Below are 21,180 nucleotides of genomic sequence, written 5' to 3'. Positions count from 1 at the left end.
TGTATGCACTTCACAATTTATATTGTGCTTTTTAAAGAGCTAAATCTGTAGAATGACATTTCATCCTTGGAATATTTTTCTATTTGTGCTACATCAGAATAAAAATTAAAGAAATGGCTTCTGAGTTGGTTTGAAGTTAAACTGATATTTTCCTAACATTTGTTTACACAAAAAGTAAAGAGATTGAGATTTTTAATATTTAATTTTAAATAATATTATAGTAAAATATTTATAAGTAGCAGTCATCTTTTGGCTTGATTAATAATCAGTTATGATTTTAGCATGAAAATTTCAGTAAAGCTTTCAAGAGAATTAGTGTGTGATGTTTCTCCAGAGCTGTTCACTACTTTTCAGTACAAAACAGATACATATATATATAGGAGAAACATATAACAGCAATTATGCTTAGGTCACAGTCCTAAAAACACTTTTCTAGAAGTAAGCCCCATTGAATAAAATGAGATTTAGTTCAGAGTAGACTTGCTTGGGGTTGCTGCATAAGAAATTACTGTTGTGAAACAGTAAGTGTATAAACCCAAACTTAGTCCATTGTAGTGAAACATGAATTGATTCATTTTCCAAATTTATTTTTCACTGTTTTCATGTTTTAGTTATTATCTGGGGGGGGGTTGTTACAAACAAGAACACACCTTGTCTAAAAAACTTAGAATTTGCTGCATTTCTTTGTAATAAGCAACCTGACAGAATAGTTTTGTGTTCAATTTACTTTTAAATCAGGATAGTTTCAAGTGGGTAGCCATGCTGGTCTGTAATAAAAGAGCAAGTTTCCAACCAGTAGCACCTTAGAGACCAACTAGATTTCCAGGAGCTTTGGAGAGTCAGAGCTCCCTTTGTCAGATACATGGAGTGGTCTTTAAGGTACTACTGGACCCCAATCTTGCTCTCTTAATTCAAGCAACTGTATTTTGAGATTCTCTGATTTATCCTTTGATTAGAAATAATAAACTGTAATCACATATGGATATAGAAGCATATTTGGAAAAGATGGTTTTAAAGTTAAACTAGAATCTAATTTATATGAACTGCCTTCCCAGTAAGCGAAATATATGCAAGATTCAATTAATTTGGAAGGGCAGCAACTGACCTGAGTGGAGAATGTCTGTCACCTGTTTGGGGGGGAAACACAAAAAGCACAGCCAAGGTTGTTTGAGTCCACAATGATTTCTTTTTCTGTTACTGGCATTTGCGAGTAAAGAAGGTTGTGATCCCTCCGGTGGGCGCTGCAAGCCGAGGAAAGGAGCCGGAGACTCCCGCCTGAGCCCTTGGAGGGGGCCCGTTTTGAAGTTCGGCTCTTCCCATTTCATCCTCGGGTAGCTCTCCACGGAGGCCGCCTTGGTTCGGCCGCAGGCTCTCCTTGGCTTCGGCTCCTGCCCTGCCAGAGGATGCTCCAGGGCCTTCCCTTGCCTCCTACAGCGACCCACCGGTTTGCCGAGGAAGAGGAGGAAGGAATGGCGCGCAGGGGCGCAGCCTAGGGGCGGCGGCAAGGCCTGCCGGGCCCGCTCGGCCCGTGTTCTCAGAGGGCAGGCGGCCCGCAGCCTCTCCGGCGGGGAGGACGGAGCGCCGCCGGGCAGCCGCGCTGTCCGCCTGCAAGGCCGGGGCCGGCGGAGGGCGGCCGCGCTCCGCGCTCAACCCCAGCCAAGCGCCTCGGAAGAGCGCTGCGCTCCTGCCCGCCCGGCCAGCGGCCCTTTGGCAGACCGGCCGCTTCCCGCAGGGCCGTCGCAGCCCCGGGTCCGTCCCCGCAGGCGCCGCAGTGCCGCTCCTCCGCGCCCCCGGGGTGCTTCAGACGTGCGCTGCGGGGGCTTCCAGCGTGCGCCCGAGACCCGCCCGGGGGGCGCCTGGTTCTCCCTGCCCACCTCCAGGCCGGTGCCCCGGAGCTGGCCCGGCCGGTCAAGGGGCGCGGACGGTGCGGGGCCGGCTGGCGGCGGCCTCTGGGCCTGGTCTCCGAGGGCCCCGCCGGGTCACTGGGCCTTCGGGGAGCGCCTTCTCCGCTCCCCGCCGGGCGGCTGGAATCCCCACACGAGACGGGCTTCCGCGGGAGGCTCGAGCGGCCTCCGTCTCCCTAGCAGGGCCCGCGAGAGAAGCCGCAGCGGGGGGACCAGCGCAAGGCCTTCCCCTTGAGCCGGCTCCGTCGGGTGTTCAGGCGTCTTGGTGAAAGAGAAACCCCCGTCCCGCCACGAGCGAAACTGGCTGCCGAGGAAAAGCGGCCTGTGCCCCGGAGCCGAACGCTGCAGGGGGCCAAGAACCGAGGCCTTCAAGGCCCCGGGATACGCGCAGGCCCCGCTGAAGCCGCTCTCGGCTCGCCCCCCTCACAGCACACCACGGCGAGCGCATTCTCACGTAGCAGCCTGCAAGACACGCGTTGCCACGGCCCAAATCAGGCCCCAGGAGGAGCTGCGGTCCACCACGCGAAAGCCAGCCGGGCGCTTCGCTCGGCGGCCTCCCTGCGCTGCCCCAGCCTTCGGGAAGGCCTGCAGGACGCGGGGCGGGAGAAGGGCCGCGCACCGAACGGCCTTTCCAGACGTGCCCGGGTCGCCGAGCAATTTCGGTTTGCCTTCCCCGTCCTGAGACGTCCAGCACCGGCCAAAGGGCGCGAAAGGTTGGTCAAAGGGAAGCGGGGAGGCCCGCGGCGGAGGGGCGCCCCTAAGGAGGGTGTGCGGGGACGCCTGTCCCCGGGCACCCAGCCGCTCTGAGGTAAAGCACGATGGGGCCGGACAGGGCTCGACCTCGGGGCTCTTCTCTCCCCGGGGGGGGGGGGAGGAGCACTGGTGGGGACCCTTCCCCTGTCAGCGGCCCCTTCCCAAAGGGCCTCCCGGCCCAAGAGGCCGGCAGGTCTCTGTGCAATCCGAGGCCGAGCTACGCCAGTGGACGTCCGCGGGTTTCGACGGGCTTACACTGGCGTGACTCTGTTTAGGATTGCAAATCCGTCGGGGCTTCTGAGGGGATTCGCGCGAGGGCGGCTGTGAGGAGGCAAGGGTGGGGGCGGGGCGGCCGCTCTCCCGGGGGGGGGGGTATCGCCCGCGACGCCCCCTCAGAGGCCGAGGAAGGCCTCGCCGGAGGAGGAGAGGGGCGCCGCCGCCGCCGCCGCCGCGAGTCCTGCCAGCGCCCGAGGCGAGTTTGGCGCGCGTGTCCGCGGCGAGCGGCCTGCCTCTCTGCTGAGGCGAAGGGCGGCCTGGGCGCCGCGTCCGTCAGTGAGTGGCGGCGGCGGCGGGGGTGCGCGTCCGGGGGGAAGCGGCTGCCTGGGGCGCGTCTGCTCCGGGCGGACGGGCCCGGCTGGCCGGCTGCCCGGTGACGTGCGGCGGCGGCGGTGGCCGGGGTGAGCGCGGCGCTGAGGGCAGAAGGCGCGCGGGGCGGTGGGTGGGGCCTGCGCGGCAGCCGGCGAGCCAGCCGCGGGCCAGCCAGCCAGCCAGCGAGCGCCTCCCTGCCTTCGCGTCGCCCGACCCAGCCCGGCGGGAGGCAACCGGCGGCCGCCGCCTGGCGCCCCGCGGCCCCCCGGCCCGCGCCCGCGCCTCCCCTCCCCCCTCCCGCCGCGCGCCGCTCTCTCTCGCTCTCTCTCTCTGTGCCATGTTAGCCGCGCGCTCTCTCTCTGTCTCCCCCACAGATCTCGCGAGAGCGGCCGGCTGGCGGTGGTGGCTGCGGAGGGGGTTGGCTCGGCGGCGGCAGGAGCAGTAGCGGCGGCGGGCGGAGGAGGCGGCGGCGGCGGCCGGGGGGCGCAGGCAGGCGGGAGGGCGGGCGTCGGGAGGCCCGGCGGCGGCGGCGGAGGCGGAGGCGGCGGCGGCATCATGGCGGACCGAGACAGCGGCAGCGAGCAGGGCGGCGGCGGCGGGGCGCCGGGCCCGGGCGGCGGCGGCGGGCCGGGCGGCGGCGGCGTGGGCCTCCAGCACGAGACGCAGGAGCTGGCCTCCAAGCGGGTGGACATCCAGAACAAGCGCTTCTACCTGGACGTCAAGCAGAACGCCAAGGGCCGCTTCCTGAAGATCGCCGAGGTGGGCGCCGGGGGCAGCAAGAGCCGGCTGACGCTCTCCATGTCGGTGGCCGTGGAGTTCCGCGACTACCTGGGCGACTTCATCGAGCACTACGCGCAGCTGGGCCCCAGCCAGCCGCCCGAGCTGGCGCAGGCCGCGGACGAGCCCCGGCGGGCCCTGAAGAGCGAGTTCCTGGTGCGCGAGAACCGCAAGTACTACATGGATCTGAAGGAGAACCAGCGCGGGCGCTTCCTGCGCATCCGGCAGACGGTCAACCGCGGCCCGGGCCTGGGCTCCACGCAGGGCCAGACCATCGCGCTGCCGGCCCAGGGGCTGATCGAGTTCCGCGACGCCCTGGCCAAGCTCATCGACGACTACGGCGTGGAGGAGGAGCCGGCCGAGCTGCCCGAGGGCACCTCCTTGACGGTGGACAACAAGCGCTTCTTCTTCGACGTGGGCTCCAACAAGTACGGCGTCTTCATGCGGGTGAGCGAGGTCAAGCCCACCTACCGCAACTCCATCACCGTCCCCTACAAGGTGTGGGCCAAGTTCGGGCACACCTTCTGCAAGTACTCGGACGAGATGAAGAAGATCCAGGAGAAGCAGAGGGACAAGCGGGCCGCCGCCGCCGCCGCCTCCTCCTCGTCCTCCGGGGGAGCCGAGCAGCAGCCGGAGGCCGAGAGCAGCAGCAGCAGCAGCGCCGCCGCCGCCGCCGCCGGCCCGCCCGGAGCCTTGCTGCAGGCCGAGGAGCCCGAGGAGGATTGATCCCCCTCCCTTGTCCCCTCCCTCGCCCCCACTCTCCCCTCCCCACTTGGCTGCCTCCTCCCTGCCCTGCTGCACAGAGACACTCGTAATAATAATGACAACAACAACAGCAACAACACACACAGAAAGAGACTTTATACTGTAAGCGAGCGCGCGAGAGAGAGAACCGACACCCACACACCGAAAAAAAGACATGCAGTTAAATATATTCTTGTTACTCTAACTCCAAGGGGAGCACCGACCGACCACCCATCACCAAGACTGACAGCCGAGCAAGCAACTTCTTTCTCTCCACCCCATCGCTGGATTGTTCCTTCCACTCTTACCCATCGTATAAAACAGTAAGCAGCTGCTAAAACAAAAAAACAAAAACAAAAAAAAATTACAAAAAAAGTAATAACATTATATATGATGAACTGTGTTTCCTACTTGATTAAAAATATAAAGAACTGAGTGTTTATTTCCCTAATTAACCAAGAACTTTTGTACACGTTTAAGCTATTATTATTATTAAAAAGTGTTTGCAAAAATGGTCAAGATTAAAATATTGCTGAATTATATTAAAAAGAGAAAATGTCCTTTTCATGTTGAGCTAACATTTGACTTTAGCACAAAAAAAGAGATATTTTAGAACACGTAAAATAATATTTTTAGTTTTTTCTTCTCATTTTGTTACCAAATTTCAAAAACCTTACATGGAGGTTATTATAGTATATTTGACACCCTATATACCTGTGATTAGAGATGTGTATATATATTTGAGGGCTAGGCATGCTGTGTGTCTGAGCTTTGTCTAAATGTTATGCAGAAGTCTGTAGAGTTAAAAGGTACGTAGGTTTAATTCATGCAAGGTAAACAATAAGTGCTCTCTTTTATACAATATGCATTGCATCTGGACCTTAAACATATAAAATGGTCAGTGAAACTTCTGTGAACATGAAGAAAAATTATTAAAAAGGCATTTAAATGAAATTTGCTAACTTGTGATTTTTACGGTTTGAGCCAAAGTTATTCAAATAGTAAAAAGAGAGAGAGAGAGAGAGAGAGAATAATCTCCCATATTTTTCTGCACCTGTTTGATTTACAACTAAGTAGTTATATTGTCATTATTGTGTATATCAGATGTACTTGTATTGTTCATAATATATTTTTTTTATGATGTGTACTTAACCTACAGCAATTTCCAGTAAACCTGTTTTTGAATAACAGGTGGTGGTGAGGGGTTTTGTTTTTTTTCTTTCTCCTTTTTGGGGTGTGTGGTCACTAGCAGTACCCCTCCTCCTTTAACTTGTTTAAGTCTGAATTGAAACTCCAGTTTGTGCTAGTGCTAACTAATTTGTGTAGGCCTGTCATAGAAATCAGTGCAACATGATTATTGAGTAATCTACTGAGCCATGGATTTTGAGTTTCCTTTAAAAGTGAAAGCCAAGTTGGTGTGTTGTAAAGAAATTTTCATGTAGCTGTGGTGCTAGTTATTGCTGGCTACATACTTCATGTAGTAGTGACCCCCCCTCCCTTCCCCAGTGTGCAAAGCCTTCAGTTAAAAGTATGTACTTTGTGTGATATATTAAAACTGTAGGATATGAAAACAGAGTCTATCAGAACACTAAACTGTCAAATGGTGTTCTCCAAATTGCAATTATTTGTAGTAATATACTTTCACAGACTTTTCTTTTTAAAATGTTTGTGTGCTTTTAATTGACTAACTTCTTGCTGCTGTATAGTAAAATATTAATATATTTTTATCATTAAACTGCTGCATGACTATCATCATTGCAAGTGAAAAGAATATGTTATAAATGATGCCTTAAACAGTAGAAAAATAGTTGGAATTCTGTAGGAAGAGTTGACAAAATAAGAATCTTTGAGTTTCTGGAGTGTAACCATATTTTAACATCTTTGACAAATTTAACATTGTAGATTTAACTGCTGTATGTAGAAGATGCCACCTGTAGGAACAGAAGTTTTCTGTGCTTTTCTTTGATTGTAAGAGGTTGGGCCTAGGAAGGACAAAGAGATTGTTCAAAGGAAATGTATTTTGTTTTCATTAAAGTATAATTCCTTTTTTGGAGATGTACTGTAAGTATCAATATAAAATCTGTTTCCGTTGTACCATCCATCTCTCGTTAAACAAGCCTGCTACTGGTGTCTGTAGAGCACCAAATGTGCAATAATGTAATAGCAGTTAGGAATTTTTGTTTTAACTATCACTGGAATTTATTACATTGTTTTCTAAGGTGCACTTTTCCACATAGCAAAAATAAGCTTCCATAGTGCATAACATGATAACTAAAATGGTTCTCGACTGCATGTAAACATTGATTGATAAATCTGCTTTGTTTTAATTTGGAGGGTTTGTTGAGCAGCTTTGTATTGTATTTGAACTGTGATGTGGAAAGGACTGCATTCACCATGCTACAGGTACCAAGGGAAGTTAACATTGCTGTGATTTTGTTATCTGGTTGTCTTGGTTCTGCTGTTCTCTCTGGTTTTAAAAGTTGCAGTACTGCAGATTGGCACACACCATTCAGTTAGAAGTTTTGTTTTCAAGCAATAACTTGCATGGGTCAGTGAATATGCAGCAAAGTAAGCTTTTGTTTCTTATGAAATGATATAAACTTAGAAAAAGAGAGCAAAATCCCTCTTTCAGTTTAGGCTGGAAACAGACAATAATTTTTAAGAGAGCTAAAACTGGTTTTAGAGTGGCTTTGCTTTCCTTTGTGTACACATACATACAGGTGCAGATCTGTCCCACTGTCTCTTCTGATCAGTTTTCCAGATTTTGTGAAACCATCCAAACTCCTGTTGATTAAATTCAAAAGTGGGTCTCTTAGAAACTGCATTTGGCTCTCTGAAAAAACTATCATTTGATTCCAGCCAATGTTGAGGTTATTTTATACACAGAAGTTATTAATAGAGTCCTCATTTTGCTTATTTGCTTCCCCCCCCTCCCAAATCTAAATGGATGAAACATTTCTTGACCCAAGTGTCTGAGGATCCTCACTTTGATCTGGCTGGGTCAAGAACATGCAGGGGTTGTGCAATTCTGCTTGTTTACCCTCACATCTTACCACGATTTTAACAAAGTTCTGTGTCCTGAGACAGAACGTTTTGATTTATAGATACGTATAGATAGTCAAAAGACTTGGATCAAAGGCAGTGATAAAATGTTATTGTTTTAAAGCTTCTTTTTTCCACTTGAGGTGCTTGGTCCTTTGCTCAGTGTTTAAAATGAGCAGCAGTGGGAAACCCCAGTTTAAGGCCAGAAGAATAAAAGTAACGGTATATTTGACCATATTTTGTGTTCTGAAAACAGTATGCTCAAATGTGCCAAGCAATCCAGCTTTTCAAAAACATGCCTTATTTTCCTTAATATGCTTTTCTGTGTCTTGTAGGAAAGATCCAAGGTCATAATGCTACTTTATATAACAAAGTACAAGAAAACTTGAAATCCACTGCAATACAAACATAGCCTGTTTTATTTTAAGCTAAAGGGACACTGTCAAGTAACTTACATTTAAAACATGACCGCCCTTTCAGGTGATTACCGCATGGCAAACAATGTCCTCATTTTAAGTCCACTTGTTTTTTTTTAAATACTGTCTGAGAAATGAAATAAACAAATTAAAAATTAGACACTGTTGATTCATGCCTCTTTATTGTTTTATGCTGCAAAATGCAGCTTTCAGCCACTGGGGGAGCTAAAGTAACTAGAAAAAACCTTAATAGTGCTGAAATTACTTAATTTGAGGGTGTTCCAGAGGAAATGAACAGAGAGAGGGGCAGGGAATCTAGCATTTACTAAACCAATCATCTGGGGTGGAGAAGGATACTGTCATGTTCATGGGCAGAGCTTGCATACAGACAGTAGAGAACTTGTATAATCAAGCATTTTACTGAAAAATACTTGACAGTGTCGCTTTTTGAAGTATCCCTTGGAGGGGTTGATTCTTGCTCTGTGTAGCTCTCTCTGAGATGTACCGCGAAACAGAACCACCCAGAACTTTTTAAAATATAGTAAATCTGTCTACTGTGCAGACAGAAAACTATATTGGGCAATGAAGAAAATGTACCACTGCCTACAGTAGGCCAATAGCATCATTTGAGAGTAATTACATTTTTGACTCTAAAAACAGCACTGTAGCAACTTCTTTGATCAGCCATGTCCCTTTTTAAGCTATGCAAACTATGTTTTATATCGTGATCAACTAACAATTGGATAGGATTTGTGCACTAACTGGAGTATATATAATTATAGATATTAGTGTGACTTTTTAATGCTAACCGCAAGCTATAACAAATATACCTATTCTGAATTCAGTTACATGGGTCAAATGTTATAAACCCTGATTTCTGGTGATTTGGAAATAATAAAACTTCCTAAAATGGAACTACAATATTTTATAACTGTTCTCCATTAAAATACTATTTTTGTCAGTTCTAAGTATTTAATTTGTAAAATAGTTTTTACTTTGTACCGACATTCATAAAATAGGCTATGGTATATCTTTTTGAAGCCAAGTGATCAAGTACGTTTGTAATAAAAAGTCAATGGATCTGTTTCGGTTGTACCCTCTGTTTTCATTTCTTGTATGTTCTAATGCCATGGTGTTAATGTATGTCCTGAGAAACCGGAGGCCAAACTTGGGAGGGGTAGAAAAATTAATACGGTAAAGAATAAATATTAACTTCACGAGTTGAAATGCTTTTGTGCTAAAGTTTCTGTAACACTTCTCAATGCAGGGGGTTGGACTAGATGACCTTAGAGGTACCTTCCAACCCTACACTTCTGTGACTACCCAAGTGGTCCTGCTTTGAGCTTCCAAACAGTTGTTTGGAACGCAGGCTACGTTCTCATCCTCCTCCCAAGTCCCTACACCTTTCTTGCTTCTCTCTAACCCCAGACTGCCATGAAGTCCAAATTGAGGAGACCGGTGAGTGCTAACTTACGGGCATGATTTTGAAGTCATGATCTGAAGTGAGCTTACAAACCACAGTATGAAAATTCAGTATTAAATATAGGAGCTTTATTTGAATATCATGGCAAACTATGACTAGAGAAGTGTAGATTGATGGAGGAAATTTGCCTGCAAGAGGGAAGCAGTGAGTGGACTGGCTCTTATGGCCAATAGCTATGAGCTAGAATCCCATTTTGATTAAATACTTTAAAATATTTTAACTTGAACCCCCCCCCCCCCTGAAACAAAAATTCAGGTTTTTAAATTATGTTTTTCTACTCTTTGGGTATTAGAATCTAAGACAATTCAAATGGCTGCTGGAAGTTCTCCCTACCTCCCCTTTTGGTTATTTAACCATAAGGCCTTATTCTTTATTAGGAATATGCTGCCTCCTTTTTAAAAAGGACTCTTCTACAAAGGTTGCGCTTGTCTTATCAAAGTTTAAATACTGATTTTTATTTTTAAAAATCTCAAAATTTTGAATAAAGAACTTAAGACTTTGCACTTGCCAAGCTGGCAGATTTTTTTGCATGGCAACTTAGTCTTTAGAAACCTTTGGGTTTCCTGTTTCAAATTTCAGAGGCACATTCAAAGGCTCTTCTAAAAGTACAAAGTCTAAAGGTGGAATTCCTGGCATTGATATACAAAAATGCTAAAACACTTGCTTGAATGTTTTATATGAATGTCATTTATGCGTTTGGCCCATTCTAACTCAGTTTTCATATTTTCAGCAGTTTGGCCAGGATCTAGAGAGCTACTGTAGGTGTACCCAAGGCTTGGACACATTGATTACGTTTTTGACCTTTTCCCCCTTGAAATGCAGAGTTCCGAACCATATAATGAGCTGCCTTTGAAACGCCACTCAGTTTCAAAAGAGGTGTGTGGTGCTCTGAGGGAGGATGCCAGTGGAGGCATGCAAGCCACCTTCTGGGCATGGAGCAGGGGTCACGGGGGCAGTAGGGGGTGGGTAGTTGTGAATTTCCTGCATTGTGCAGGGGGTTGGACTAGATGACCCTAGTGGTCCAACCCTATGATTCTAAGCCCAGTACTTAATTGGGTGTGTATGACTAGTGATGGACCCAGGTCTTCGATGGGAAGTAGCTGCATGGGCATAACTGAAGAGATTGTAAACTTTACATATTAAAAAAATCTTCTGGCTCCCCCCCCCCCCCCGTGCTTTTTACTTCTCATCTGGTGTTTCAGGTGCCTGCCCATAAGGCTGGGAATGCATTTCAATTTTTTAAATGAGTTTTGAGGGATTTTTTCTGTCCCTGCCCCTCACAATGGTTAGTTACAAATATGGTTCAAAACTGAAAGTTGTTGATTGTATGCATGTTTACTAGGAAGTAAATTTAATGGTGTTTAATGAGGTTTAATCATAGGTAAGTATGCATAGGATTGAAGCGATGAGTTGGATCCAGCCAGCTTTTCTGCAGGCGGAAGAGGAAGAAAGGGGCCTTTTTGATGACCCCAGAAGACTATGCTGGAGGTTGTTGAAGATGCACGTGCTGCAGCCATGTCAGGGGACCCCAAGTGAAGAAGAGAGTGGTGCGAGGCTGAGTGATAAAAGCTGGCTGGATCCAACCCTGTTCCTCGAAAATTAACATCTCGTTTTTCATTTAATGCTAATCTGTTTACTCAGTTTCAGTAATTGAAGAAGCAGTGGCACGATTGTTCCAGAACAGGTTTTAAAAAGAATTGAAAGTATGTGGGATTTTTTTTTTGCAAACTTTTTTTACAATAGTTAATGGTTCTAGAAGAATCCAACTTTGCCTATAAAGCTTTCTGCTGTCTTAAGGGTATGATCTGTCTTGCATAAAAGTTTGAGTTTTGCTGAGATTTAATTTCACCACAACAATCATCTCTTACCCTTTAGCACATGATAAGTTTGGGAAACCATTCAGAGTGATCCTGATTTGGAAGAGCAGAGCAACTCCTTTACCGTTGTTCTTGATGCAAGCTACTTGTAGGGTTTTTTAAATTTGTTGTGATTTGGTAGACTATTTCAGTTTGCATATTCTGCCAAAAAAAATGAGGCTTTGTAAACAGCAGTGTTTGTGAAAATAAGTCTAAAGGAGGTTGGGTTGAATATGGCTGAATGGGCGGTGGTCACAAAAACTATTCTCTACCAGTCTGCTTTGGGTGGGATGCTTGATTTGAAAAGTCTCTAGATCAAAAAATAGAGGACCAATGATTTACGTTCACACCAGGGCTTTTTTTCAGCTGGAACACAGTGGAACGGAGTTCTGGAACCTCTTGAAAATGGTCACGTGGCTGGTGGCTCCGCCCCCTGATCTCCAGACAGAGGGGAGTTGAGATTGCCCTGTGTGCCGCTGGAGTGGCGCAGAGGGCAATCTAAACTCCCCTCTGTCTGGAGATCAGGGGGCGGGGCCACCACCACCAGCCATGTGACCATTTTCTCTGAGGCCAACCCGCTTTGTTTCACCACCTCTTTTCCCAGAAAAAAAGCCCTGGTTCACACCAATATTGACTTTGGGAAGAGGCTGTTTAATGATCCCTAAGTCCATTTGCGTTTTCTTTTTTCCAAGCATGATAACAGTTGTACTTAGTTTTGACACTTGCTGTAATATCTGTACATGGGGCTGCCCGTGAAAATCCCTGAAGCTGCAGCCAGTGTTAAAATTTTGCTGTACATTTAGTCAATTTTAGGAAGGTGGGCACTGGGCACATCCTCATACTGTGCTACACCAAGTGTACAACACTCTTCCAGACCCAATTCCAGGTGATGGTTTTTGCCTCTGAAACCTTTATTAGTTTGATTGAGACGCCACATACTGTAGGGTAGTCAGTGGCTGCCCCTCCCCGTTTCCCGCTGTTGTACTGATTTCATTTTGCAAAGCAGTTCCTGCTCCATGGAGTCTTTGAGGTTAGAATGTTGAAGTCTAGCTTTCATTGCTATTGGGCCTCCCTAGGTCATTTACGTATCTAAAAATGTTCCATGTAAACAGATGTTTAGTTTAGAGCGCACTTCACCCTCTTTGCCTTTCAAGACCTTTCTGCTTTGCTTGTCATTTGGCTGAACTAGCTGTATATGTCTTAAATTGCTTTATCGTTCTTAGTTTTTTGATCTTTCAGCTGCTGGGCTCTCCTAGTTGTTGACAGTAACAAGCTAAAATTTGTAATTGTGATTTTTTTAATAAACATGTCTTATTGTTTACTATTTTTGAGTGCTGGAAAAAGCATATAGAAGCTTTAAAGGGCTTTGCTGCTGAAATAAAATAGTGTTTCAAGTGACAATATTAATTACTCCCTAAAGTTAGTATGCGTGTGCGTGTGTATTTAATTTTCATTAGAAGCTGCTCTCTAAAGTTTACCCTAGAAAAAGAAGCCTTCTGTCAAGTCCTTCAAAACTTAAACTGCAATCCTAAACAGAGTTACTCCAGGCTAGGCCCACTGAAATCAGTGGACCTAGTCTGGAGTAATGCTGTTTAGGATTGAATTGTTAATCTCCAAAAAAAAAAAAACCCTTCTTTGAGAGGTAAGCTTTATAAATGCAATAATAATGGCACTACATATCTTAAATAGGTGAAAGGTGGTTTAATTTTAAAAGCTCACACATCCCTTCAGGACAGTATAACAACAGTGGAATCAGCACCAGTTTTTACATATTCCTCTGTTGGGTACCACAGCATGGATGCTTAAATCTGTAATGATCCTAAGTGAAGTTGCTGTTGTTTGCAAAATCTAAGGTAATTTAAGGCTTGTGCATGAATCTCTTGGATTTGAAAGCAGTAGGCAACTTCAGATGAAAGTGGCGAGTTTGAATTTTCTGCTATGTTCCTGTCCCCAGGATAGACACTACTGGTCTAGATGGATCGGTGCTCTCTCTTAGTTTAGGGCAGATCTTTGTGTTCTACATAGCTACATAATTACACTATCTAAATCAGATTAGTAAATTCATTGTAAATTTTCAGAATGACTTGTATTCCTGAATACTATTGATGTTAACACTGGGTTGTAAATTGGGCGAGCTTGAATTTCAGAGTTTTGTATGTTCTGGTTTCTAGATCTTGAGCATATATGCATTCTCATTTTCTTGGAAGTTTAGTTTCCTTGAAAGCAGTATTTCAGCATATTTCCCACCCACCCCCCGAATCTCCCCTCTCCTAATTGCTAAAAAGAAATGCCTATTTGCTATAGAGGACTGCCCCTCTAGGATACCCACATACGCTAAAGAATTTTTCCATTGAGCTTCCATGGTGTTCTTGAAGCCTCTTTGACCAACAATTAGGCACAAAGTGCTTCATGCCAGTGGAAATGCTTTCAAGGATTTTCATAAATTTGAGCAATGTTGATTATTTCCAGGCGTTCCCAACTGTTGATGTGCTGCAGATAATGTGCTGAATACAAGAACGTCTCTCCAAATACTAACGTCAGTTGGAGTGGATGTGTTATCTTGGTGCAACCATGAGAAGAATATGCAAGTTGTCTTAAGTGTGTCATGCTAGAGCTGTGTTTTGCTTTGATTTTTTGCTACCAAACTCTCCAAACAACATACACTTTGTATGATTGACTAGAAGCAGGGCTTTTTTTCAGCAGGAACACGGGGGAATGGAGTTCCGGAACCTCTTGAAAATGGTCACATGGCTGGTGGCCCCACCCCCTGATCTCCAGACAGAGGGGAGTTGAGATTGCCCTCCGCGCCTAATGGCGCGGAGGGCAATCTCAACTCCCCTCTGTCTGGAGATCAGGGGGCGGGGCCACCAGCCATGTGACCGTTTTCTCCGAAGGCAACCCACTGAGTTCCACCACCTCTTTCCCCCGAAAAAAAGCCCTGACTAGAAGTATATAGAAAACATACAAGAGTATTGAGGTAGTATCTGAGTTCATGAGATTTAGCTAGTAGATTCCAAGGCAGTGGGCAAGATTCTGCATTGGACTTTGCTGTTGTATCAGTGTTAGACTGACAGTTTCAATAATAATCTTTATAGCCTAATTATAAGTATGTTTATGTGGAAATAAATTCAATGGGAATTATTCCTAATAATTATGCCGGTAAAATAGGCACAGTGTTTTTAGTGTCAGATTCCATATACTTGTAGTGATTGTGATTTCAGGAGGTAGAGAAGGATATTGTGCCAAGTTCAAATCCACAGTTGTATAAGGAATTGTAATGGAACAGCAAAAGAAGTGTACTAGTAGTCATTAAATATCATGTATCTGGAGTAGTGTAATAAAAATCAAAACAGAATATATGCCATTAATGTTTTCAGTCAAACCAAATTAGTTGCTTTAAGTTGGCCAGACTAGCAAAAGGGAAGCGAGTCCTAGAAAGTAAAGGCAATGAAGACAATGAAATGAGATATAAAAATAGAAAGCGTTTGTATGTTGGTGAACTTCGTTGAAAAGGAATGATCGGGGATGCTTCCTACTATGTAGGCAATTTTCAGCCCTTGATGAGAAGATAGGAACAGATTCCCACTGTGGATGTCGTAAGGATGCTTCGGAGTAGTCAAAAGATTAGTCATCATCTCTGAGAAGTTCCTCCTAAGTGCCGCTGGGTTCGACAGATGTCAGTGGGGCAAGCCGCTTGTAAGACTTCAGTGTAGTACATGAAGAAACTTGGGGGCAAATTTGCTGGATGGACTTCCCATGTTACCACAGCCGTGTGATTGTATTTTCATCAATGGATTCTTCAGGATAAATCAAATACAGTGTTGGAAGAACTATCCTCCAGCACATTTTTATTTCTAAAGAATAGGAAATCCAGATTGGGGCGGGGGGGGGGGGGCGATGTAACTCACCCCTGTGCTCTTTTTCTGGTTTTAACCTCTCCCCAGCAGGTGCTGTTTACCATGCTGGGGGAAACATACAGGATCCTTATATCAAGGCTTGACAACTCCCGTCACCGGGTTGCCATGGCACCTAGAAATTTCACTGTGTCTAGTATTTTCAGCAGTGATTTTATTGTCATGTCTCTCAATGAGTACAAAGCTTATTTATCATTTCCCATCAGAGTATTTTTGTTATATGGCATAATATATGTGCATGAACTTCTTGTCATTGCTTGCTTATATGTTAATTTTAAACAATTCTGTGATACTGGATTAATTCATTTCTAAATCATTTGCTGTCTATACTGGCTTCGATATTCAATTATATTGAGCTTTTCAAACAATAATAGAGTTAACAGTAATAGGGGAGAAGTCGTGGTATGGATAGGGGTTAGCATTTTGATATAGTCATGATAACCAAGTTTATCCCTATATTTGTTTATATACAACAGTTTTGTTATAGCCAGGGCTTTTTTTCAACTGGACCGCGGTGGAACAGAGTTCCGGAACCTCTTGAAAACGGTCACATGGCTGGTGGCCCCGCCCCCCGATCTCCAGACAGAGGGGAGTTGCCATGCGGAGGGCAATCTCAACTCCCCTCTGTCTGGAGATCAGGGGGCGGGGCCACCAGCCATGTGACCATTTTCTCCAAGGGCAACCCACTGAGTTCCACCACCTCTTTTCCCAGAAAAAAAGCCCTGGTTATAGCTAATAAAATGACAAGAAACTGAAGAGGTTAGTGTTAAGTTTTGTGGTAGCAATAATTTAAAAATATGGTAATTAATGTATGAAACTCTGAGGACTGAAAAATGAGTCCGGCTTCTCAATTTTGGGGCTGGCTACTACAGCCAAAGAAAATGTGTCAAGGCCTGGCTTAACTGCTTGCACTAGCAGGGCAAAGGGCAACTCCCGGAGAGACCATTTGCAGCCAGGAACATTACGTGGGTCGGTTCACTCACACACGTACCGCCACAGTTCAAGTGTGTATCAGAAAGTGCCCACCTCTCTCTGCTACTGCAATTAGCAATAAAAAAAATGTTTTGGAGATCCATTTGCAGATCTGCTGCCATCTTTTGTGGTCTGACTCATAAGATCATTTATATTTTGTCCTGGAAATAATATGACTGGGTTAGTTGTGTGTTCCAGTGGCAAATGGAGGTCCTTTGTTCCTGATGGCAGCTTGCATTGTTGTTTTTATAGTGGAGATAAACCAAGCAAATTTTTGATTGGCTCAGGGCCAAACAGGCATGATGCTTGGAGTTCTGTGAGTAGCAGGGCTTTTTTTCAGCTGGAGTGCAGTGGAACGGAGTTCCGGCACCTCTTGAAAATGGTCACATGGCCGGTGGCCCCGCCCCCAATCTCCAGACAGAGGGGAGTTTAGATTGCCCTCCACACCAGCGCCAGCAGCGCGGAGGGCAATATAAACTCCTCTCTGGAGATCAGGGGGCGGGGCCACCGGCCATGTGACCATTTTCACCAAGGGCGATTTAAACTTTCAAAAACTCCCCCTTGTTCCAGCTGATCCAAAGTGACATCATTGTGCAGTCCTGAGTTCCACCACCTGTTTTCCCAGAAAAAAAGCCCTGGTGATTAGAGTTCCCATGTGGGGAAGGGGAAATACTTAACCCTTTTCCCAGCATCATTATCTTGATCTGCAACGACCCTGCAGATCTGTTATTTGCCCCATTGCATCAGTGGTCCAAACTGGGGCCCACAGGCCTTGTATTTAAAAAGACAAAAGTGCCTGGAAATGCTAATTACAGAACTCATGGTGTGATGTCTGGTTTTGGCTCTTAGGATTGGGGGTGGGTTGCGAGAGAGAGGGGGAGGGAGAGAGAGATCCCACAGCACCACTGAAGGTCAATTCACATGATACAAAGTACTTGTGAATGCCACAAGCACTTTCGATCACATGTGCCCCTGTAGTTCCATGCTTCCTAGGTACACAGGGCTCCATTTCTGATTGGGACCATGGCGTGCAAGGACTTAAGCCATCCTGCCCCCCCCCCAATTTTCACAACCTGAAAATCCACCCCCACTCCATTTTTCTGGTTTCCCTTGGGGGGGGGGCGCTTGACATCTCAACTTTTGTCATCCTAAAGACAAAAAATAGTTTGAAGCAAAATTTTTCATGGTCTGTAGTCTAATTAATCAGCTACATGGGGAATCCTCCGTCAGCAGAGACTAGCATGCAGAGAAGCAAAAAGGTGTACAGGGCTTAGTAGGCAAGACATTTATATGCAGAATTCAAAAGCCTACAAAATAAACATAGTAGTCATTCACAAGCAGCTGTAATTGGTGATAACAGGTCAACCTTATTAAACTGTGTAACACCTGTTACAGCTACGAAAGGTGTTAGCTCTGTTTGGTTGATATTGCCACAACTGGAAAGAGTCTTAATTCAGGAGTTTCTCATTGGAGTTGAATCAAAAAGAGTCTTTTTGATTTTGCTACCACAGACTAACACGGCTAACTCCTCTGCATCTATGATCATTGGAGTTGGACTGTGGAGTTTCTTTGCTGAGGAATGTTGATACTCTGGTCAGCAACAGTGTGCCCTGGTAGATTGAAATGTTCTGCTACAGGTTCCTGAATATTGCTATTTTTGACAGCAACTATATTTATTTCAGTTCCTTAGGAAGAATTCACAACTAAAGATTTCCATCAAGCATTCTTAAAACTGCAGTATCCATCCAGTGAAGTGAAGAAAGACTGACAAGGCTAGACAGGCACCCATGGGCACAATATTGCAGAACAGGCTCAAAAGTTAAAAGTGACACATCACTTCTTCTTACTTGGAGCTTCCATCCAAAATCACTTTAGCGTATCTTCATGTTGAGCTACAGCCCATTCTCCAATTCCATATAGTGATCCTGCTTCCACAGGCCTTGGACAATAGGTGCTTACATGCAGTCCCTTAATCTAAAACAGTTACTCAGCTGTAGCAATGCCTCGCAGCCAAACTCTTCAGCAACCTTGGATGTCGGTTCTGTCTCCATGTCCACTCTGCACTATTCCAGGACCAACAAACCACAGCCATACCATCGGGGGTTTGTTCATCCTCAAGTATAGAACAGGCAATCATTGTTTGACCATGCTCTTCTGCTGTCTACACATAGGGCAATACATAGACACAAGTCTGACAAACAAAGAATGGAATAGGCTCTAGTTCTGGAAAGCTGATGCTAAAATAAAAACAAATTAGTCTTTAAAATGTTACAAGACTACTGTTTCATGTTGCCTCATATGCATGATGAAGCATGTATTGTTCTGGTAAGAGAATGGCCCCTTTCCACCCAACCCATAATTGACCATCCTGAGCCCACGTTTGTTTATATCATGTTCCATTCCAGTAAATAGTAAGAGTTCTTGAAAACAATACCAGCATAACTTAAGTTAATTTTCTGACCAGTATCTGGAAAAATCTTAATATTCATATGGCGCTTGTGCATAAGTGCATTGTTGACATCGTACATCAGACTCGTGTCTGAAGTAGGGAGCTCTGACTCTCAAAAGCTTACACTCTGAAAATCTTGTTGGTCTCTTAAGGTGCCACTGGACTCAGATCATGCTCTCGTACTGATGTGATGCTTACAGCTTCCCTATATGAGAAATGTGTGTTGTTGTTCCCTTAATGCAAATAGGGGGTGCTGGAGGAGACTGATGTGCCTAAGGCTGCCTGGCAAGTCCATGGCAGAGGTGAGGTTTGAACCAGAGACTAGTAGATTAGTTTCCTACCTCATGGTTACATCAACTTTAACTTTGAGCTGGGATCCTGCTAGCCTCGGGTTTCCCTTTCAGACAGAAAGTTGCCTGAATGAAACGGGTTTCTCAACTTTTTCACAGACGTTTTTCTGTTGATTGCATGCGTTTTCAACCATTTTAAAATTTCTTGCTGAAAGAAACCTGAGGCTAGCAGGATCAGAGCCTGGCAGAGAGAGTTCATCTGTGGGCTTCAGTGCAGTCCCACATTGGAGACTGCGCTTGTACAGGCCAGCCACTCAGGAAAGGTTTTCTCTAGTTTTTAGGCTATTAAAAGGGCAACCTCTCCCCTTTGGACTGTCCCGCTGAAACAGTCACGTGAGCTGTAGGAGTTGCCCTCTCAGTTTTTTGCTGCTGCAAAGAATGGACGTCTCTTGTGCTTGCTCTGTGTTTGCACTGGAGTAAAGTTATTATTTTCCTTACCTCATCTCCTCTGATTCAATTGCCTTTTTCTCTGTGGAAGGGGACAGTTACCTCCCTTTCTTCCCCAACTTACTCTCTTTCCTCGAGTTTCATCATGGTGGAGTAGTTGTTTAAGAAGTGTGAGGAATGCAGGATGAAAATGGCAAAAACCAATGGGCATTCTCTGTGTCTGAGTTATTTAGGTAAAGGCCAGGTAGTTGAGCGATGTAAACCTTGCCAGCTACTTACTCCTAAAGCAAGAGAAGATTGGGCTTTGTGTTTGAAAGCCATGTTATGGGAGAAGGCTATGTCTAGCACCTCAAATCCGGCAGCAAATAAATCTGCCCCGGCAGAGCGCTCGGTTCCGCTGGCTGACCATTTATTGGAACCACTCCCTGTTCTGTCAGATTGTCTGCCATTGTACTGTCCGATGCTTTCCTTTCGGAAGCAACGCAAGCCGCATTCTGTGTCTCGGGATACCTCAGCTTCAGCCCGATTTAATTTGACTGTTATTGAAGATGCTCCATCGAGGTCATGGAGCAGAAGTTCCAGGTCCCCAGTTCCGATCATCCTAGGGAGAGTTAGTCTGATCCCGCTCCTCAGAAGCATAAGGTCAAGGCAAAATATACAGAGAGAGCCAGCTCTCATTCTGTGCAGCCTCCTGCTCCTTCCATTCCAACTCACTCTCCAGATCTGATGGCTGAGCTTGGCACTTCCCAGCTGTTAGGCAATCCTGCTTAGCTTCCTCGGTGTTGGGAGATGAATTACGTGTTGAGACCCTCCATTCTGAGAGGCAGCATACATGTTGCTTGGATCAGCCTCAGCACTCATGCCAATCAGTTCCATGGTATCCAGATTATGCCCCTCCATCTTGTGCTTCCGACTGGGGAGAGGTTTACCACCCATACCCCTGTTCCGCTCTGGTCCCCTGCGAACTGAAGAGGAAACATCGGTCTTCAGAGCCAGCTTGGATACCACACAACCAACCAAGCATTTCAAGGCATACCTCCAGATCCGATTTGGACATTGGATTGGCTGGTTCTTACCGAAGTACCGTTTTCACATTTCATCCTTCACCAGAGGAAGTGGTGGGTAGTTCTGAACCCATTTCTCCTAATATTGAGTATAAACTCTATGTGGAGCAGATTCTGCATATGGCAGCTTCTTTGAATAAAAATGTCTCTGCTTCCCAACAAAAACTGAAAGACCATATATTACAGCACATCTATTCGGACACCCCGGCTACTAGGGCATGCCCAGTGATTGACGGGTTTGTTGAAATAATGGAGACTGTATGCCAAAAGCCTGCATCTATACCCATTACTACCAAGAAAGTGGAGGCACTATATAAAGTCAATCAGGACAGGTATTTTTTTTTGGGTTCACCCATCCACTTGCCTCATCACTTATTGCAGAGGAGTTACAAGCCAGACACTGGCAGGACAGCCTTGCCATCCCTGCAGAAAGAAAGAAGAGAGAAAATTGGATGCTGTAGGCAGAAAGATGTATTCCATT

The 21,180-nt window shown here is 45.8% G+C and overlaps 1 protein-coding gene across 4 annotated transcripts in view; it reads left to right on the top strand.

The window, feature by feature from the left end:
• Positions 1-3,445: 3,445 nt before the first annotated feature.
• Positions 3,446-21,180, top strand: part of PURA (purine rich element binding protein A) — a 109,022-nt gene continuing 91,287 nt past the window's right edge. For 3 of the 4 annotated variants that reach the window (XR_008597397.1, XR_008597398.1, XR_008597396.1), the window contains exon 1: positions 3,446-5,089. Coding sequence is in view for 1 of the 4 variants with exons in the window: in XM_054984562.1 (XP_054840537.1) it covers positions 3,801-4,748 (948 nt within the window). In the remaining 3 variants the exon portion in view is untranslated. Of the gene's footprint in view, positions 8,383-21,180 lie in introns of those variants that run through there. The other variant, XM_054984562.1, reaches the window with a different exon arrangement.

This window comes from Eublepharis macularius, chromosome 7, assembly GCF_028583425.1.
Source record: "Eublepharis macularius isolate TG4126 chromosome 7, MPM_Emac_v1.0, whole genome shotgun sequence".
Classification (NCBI taxonomy): domain Eukaryota; kingdom Metazoa; phylum Chordata; class Lepidosauria; order Squamata; family Eublepharidae; genus Eublepharis; species Eublepharis macularius.
Note: the sequence above shows the minus strand (reverse complement) of the source record. Positions and strands in the feature narration are given on the sequence as shown.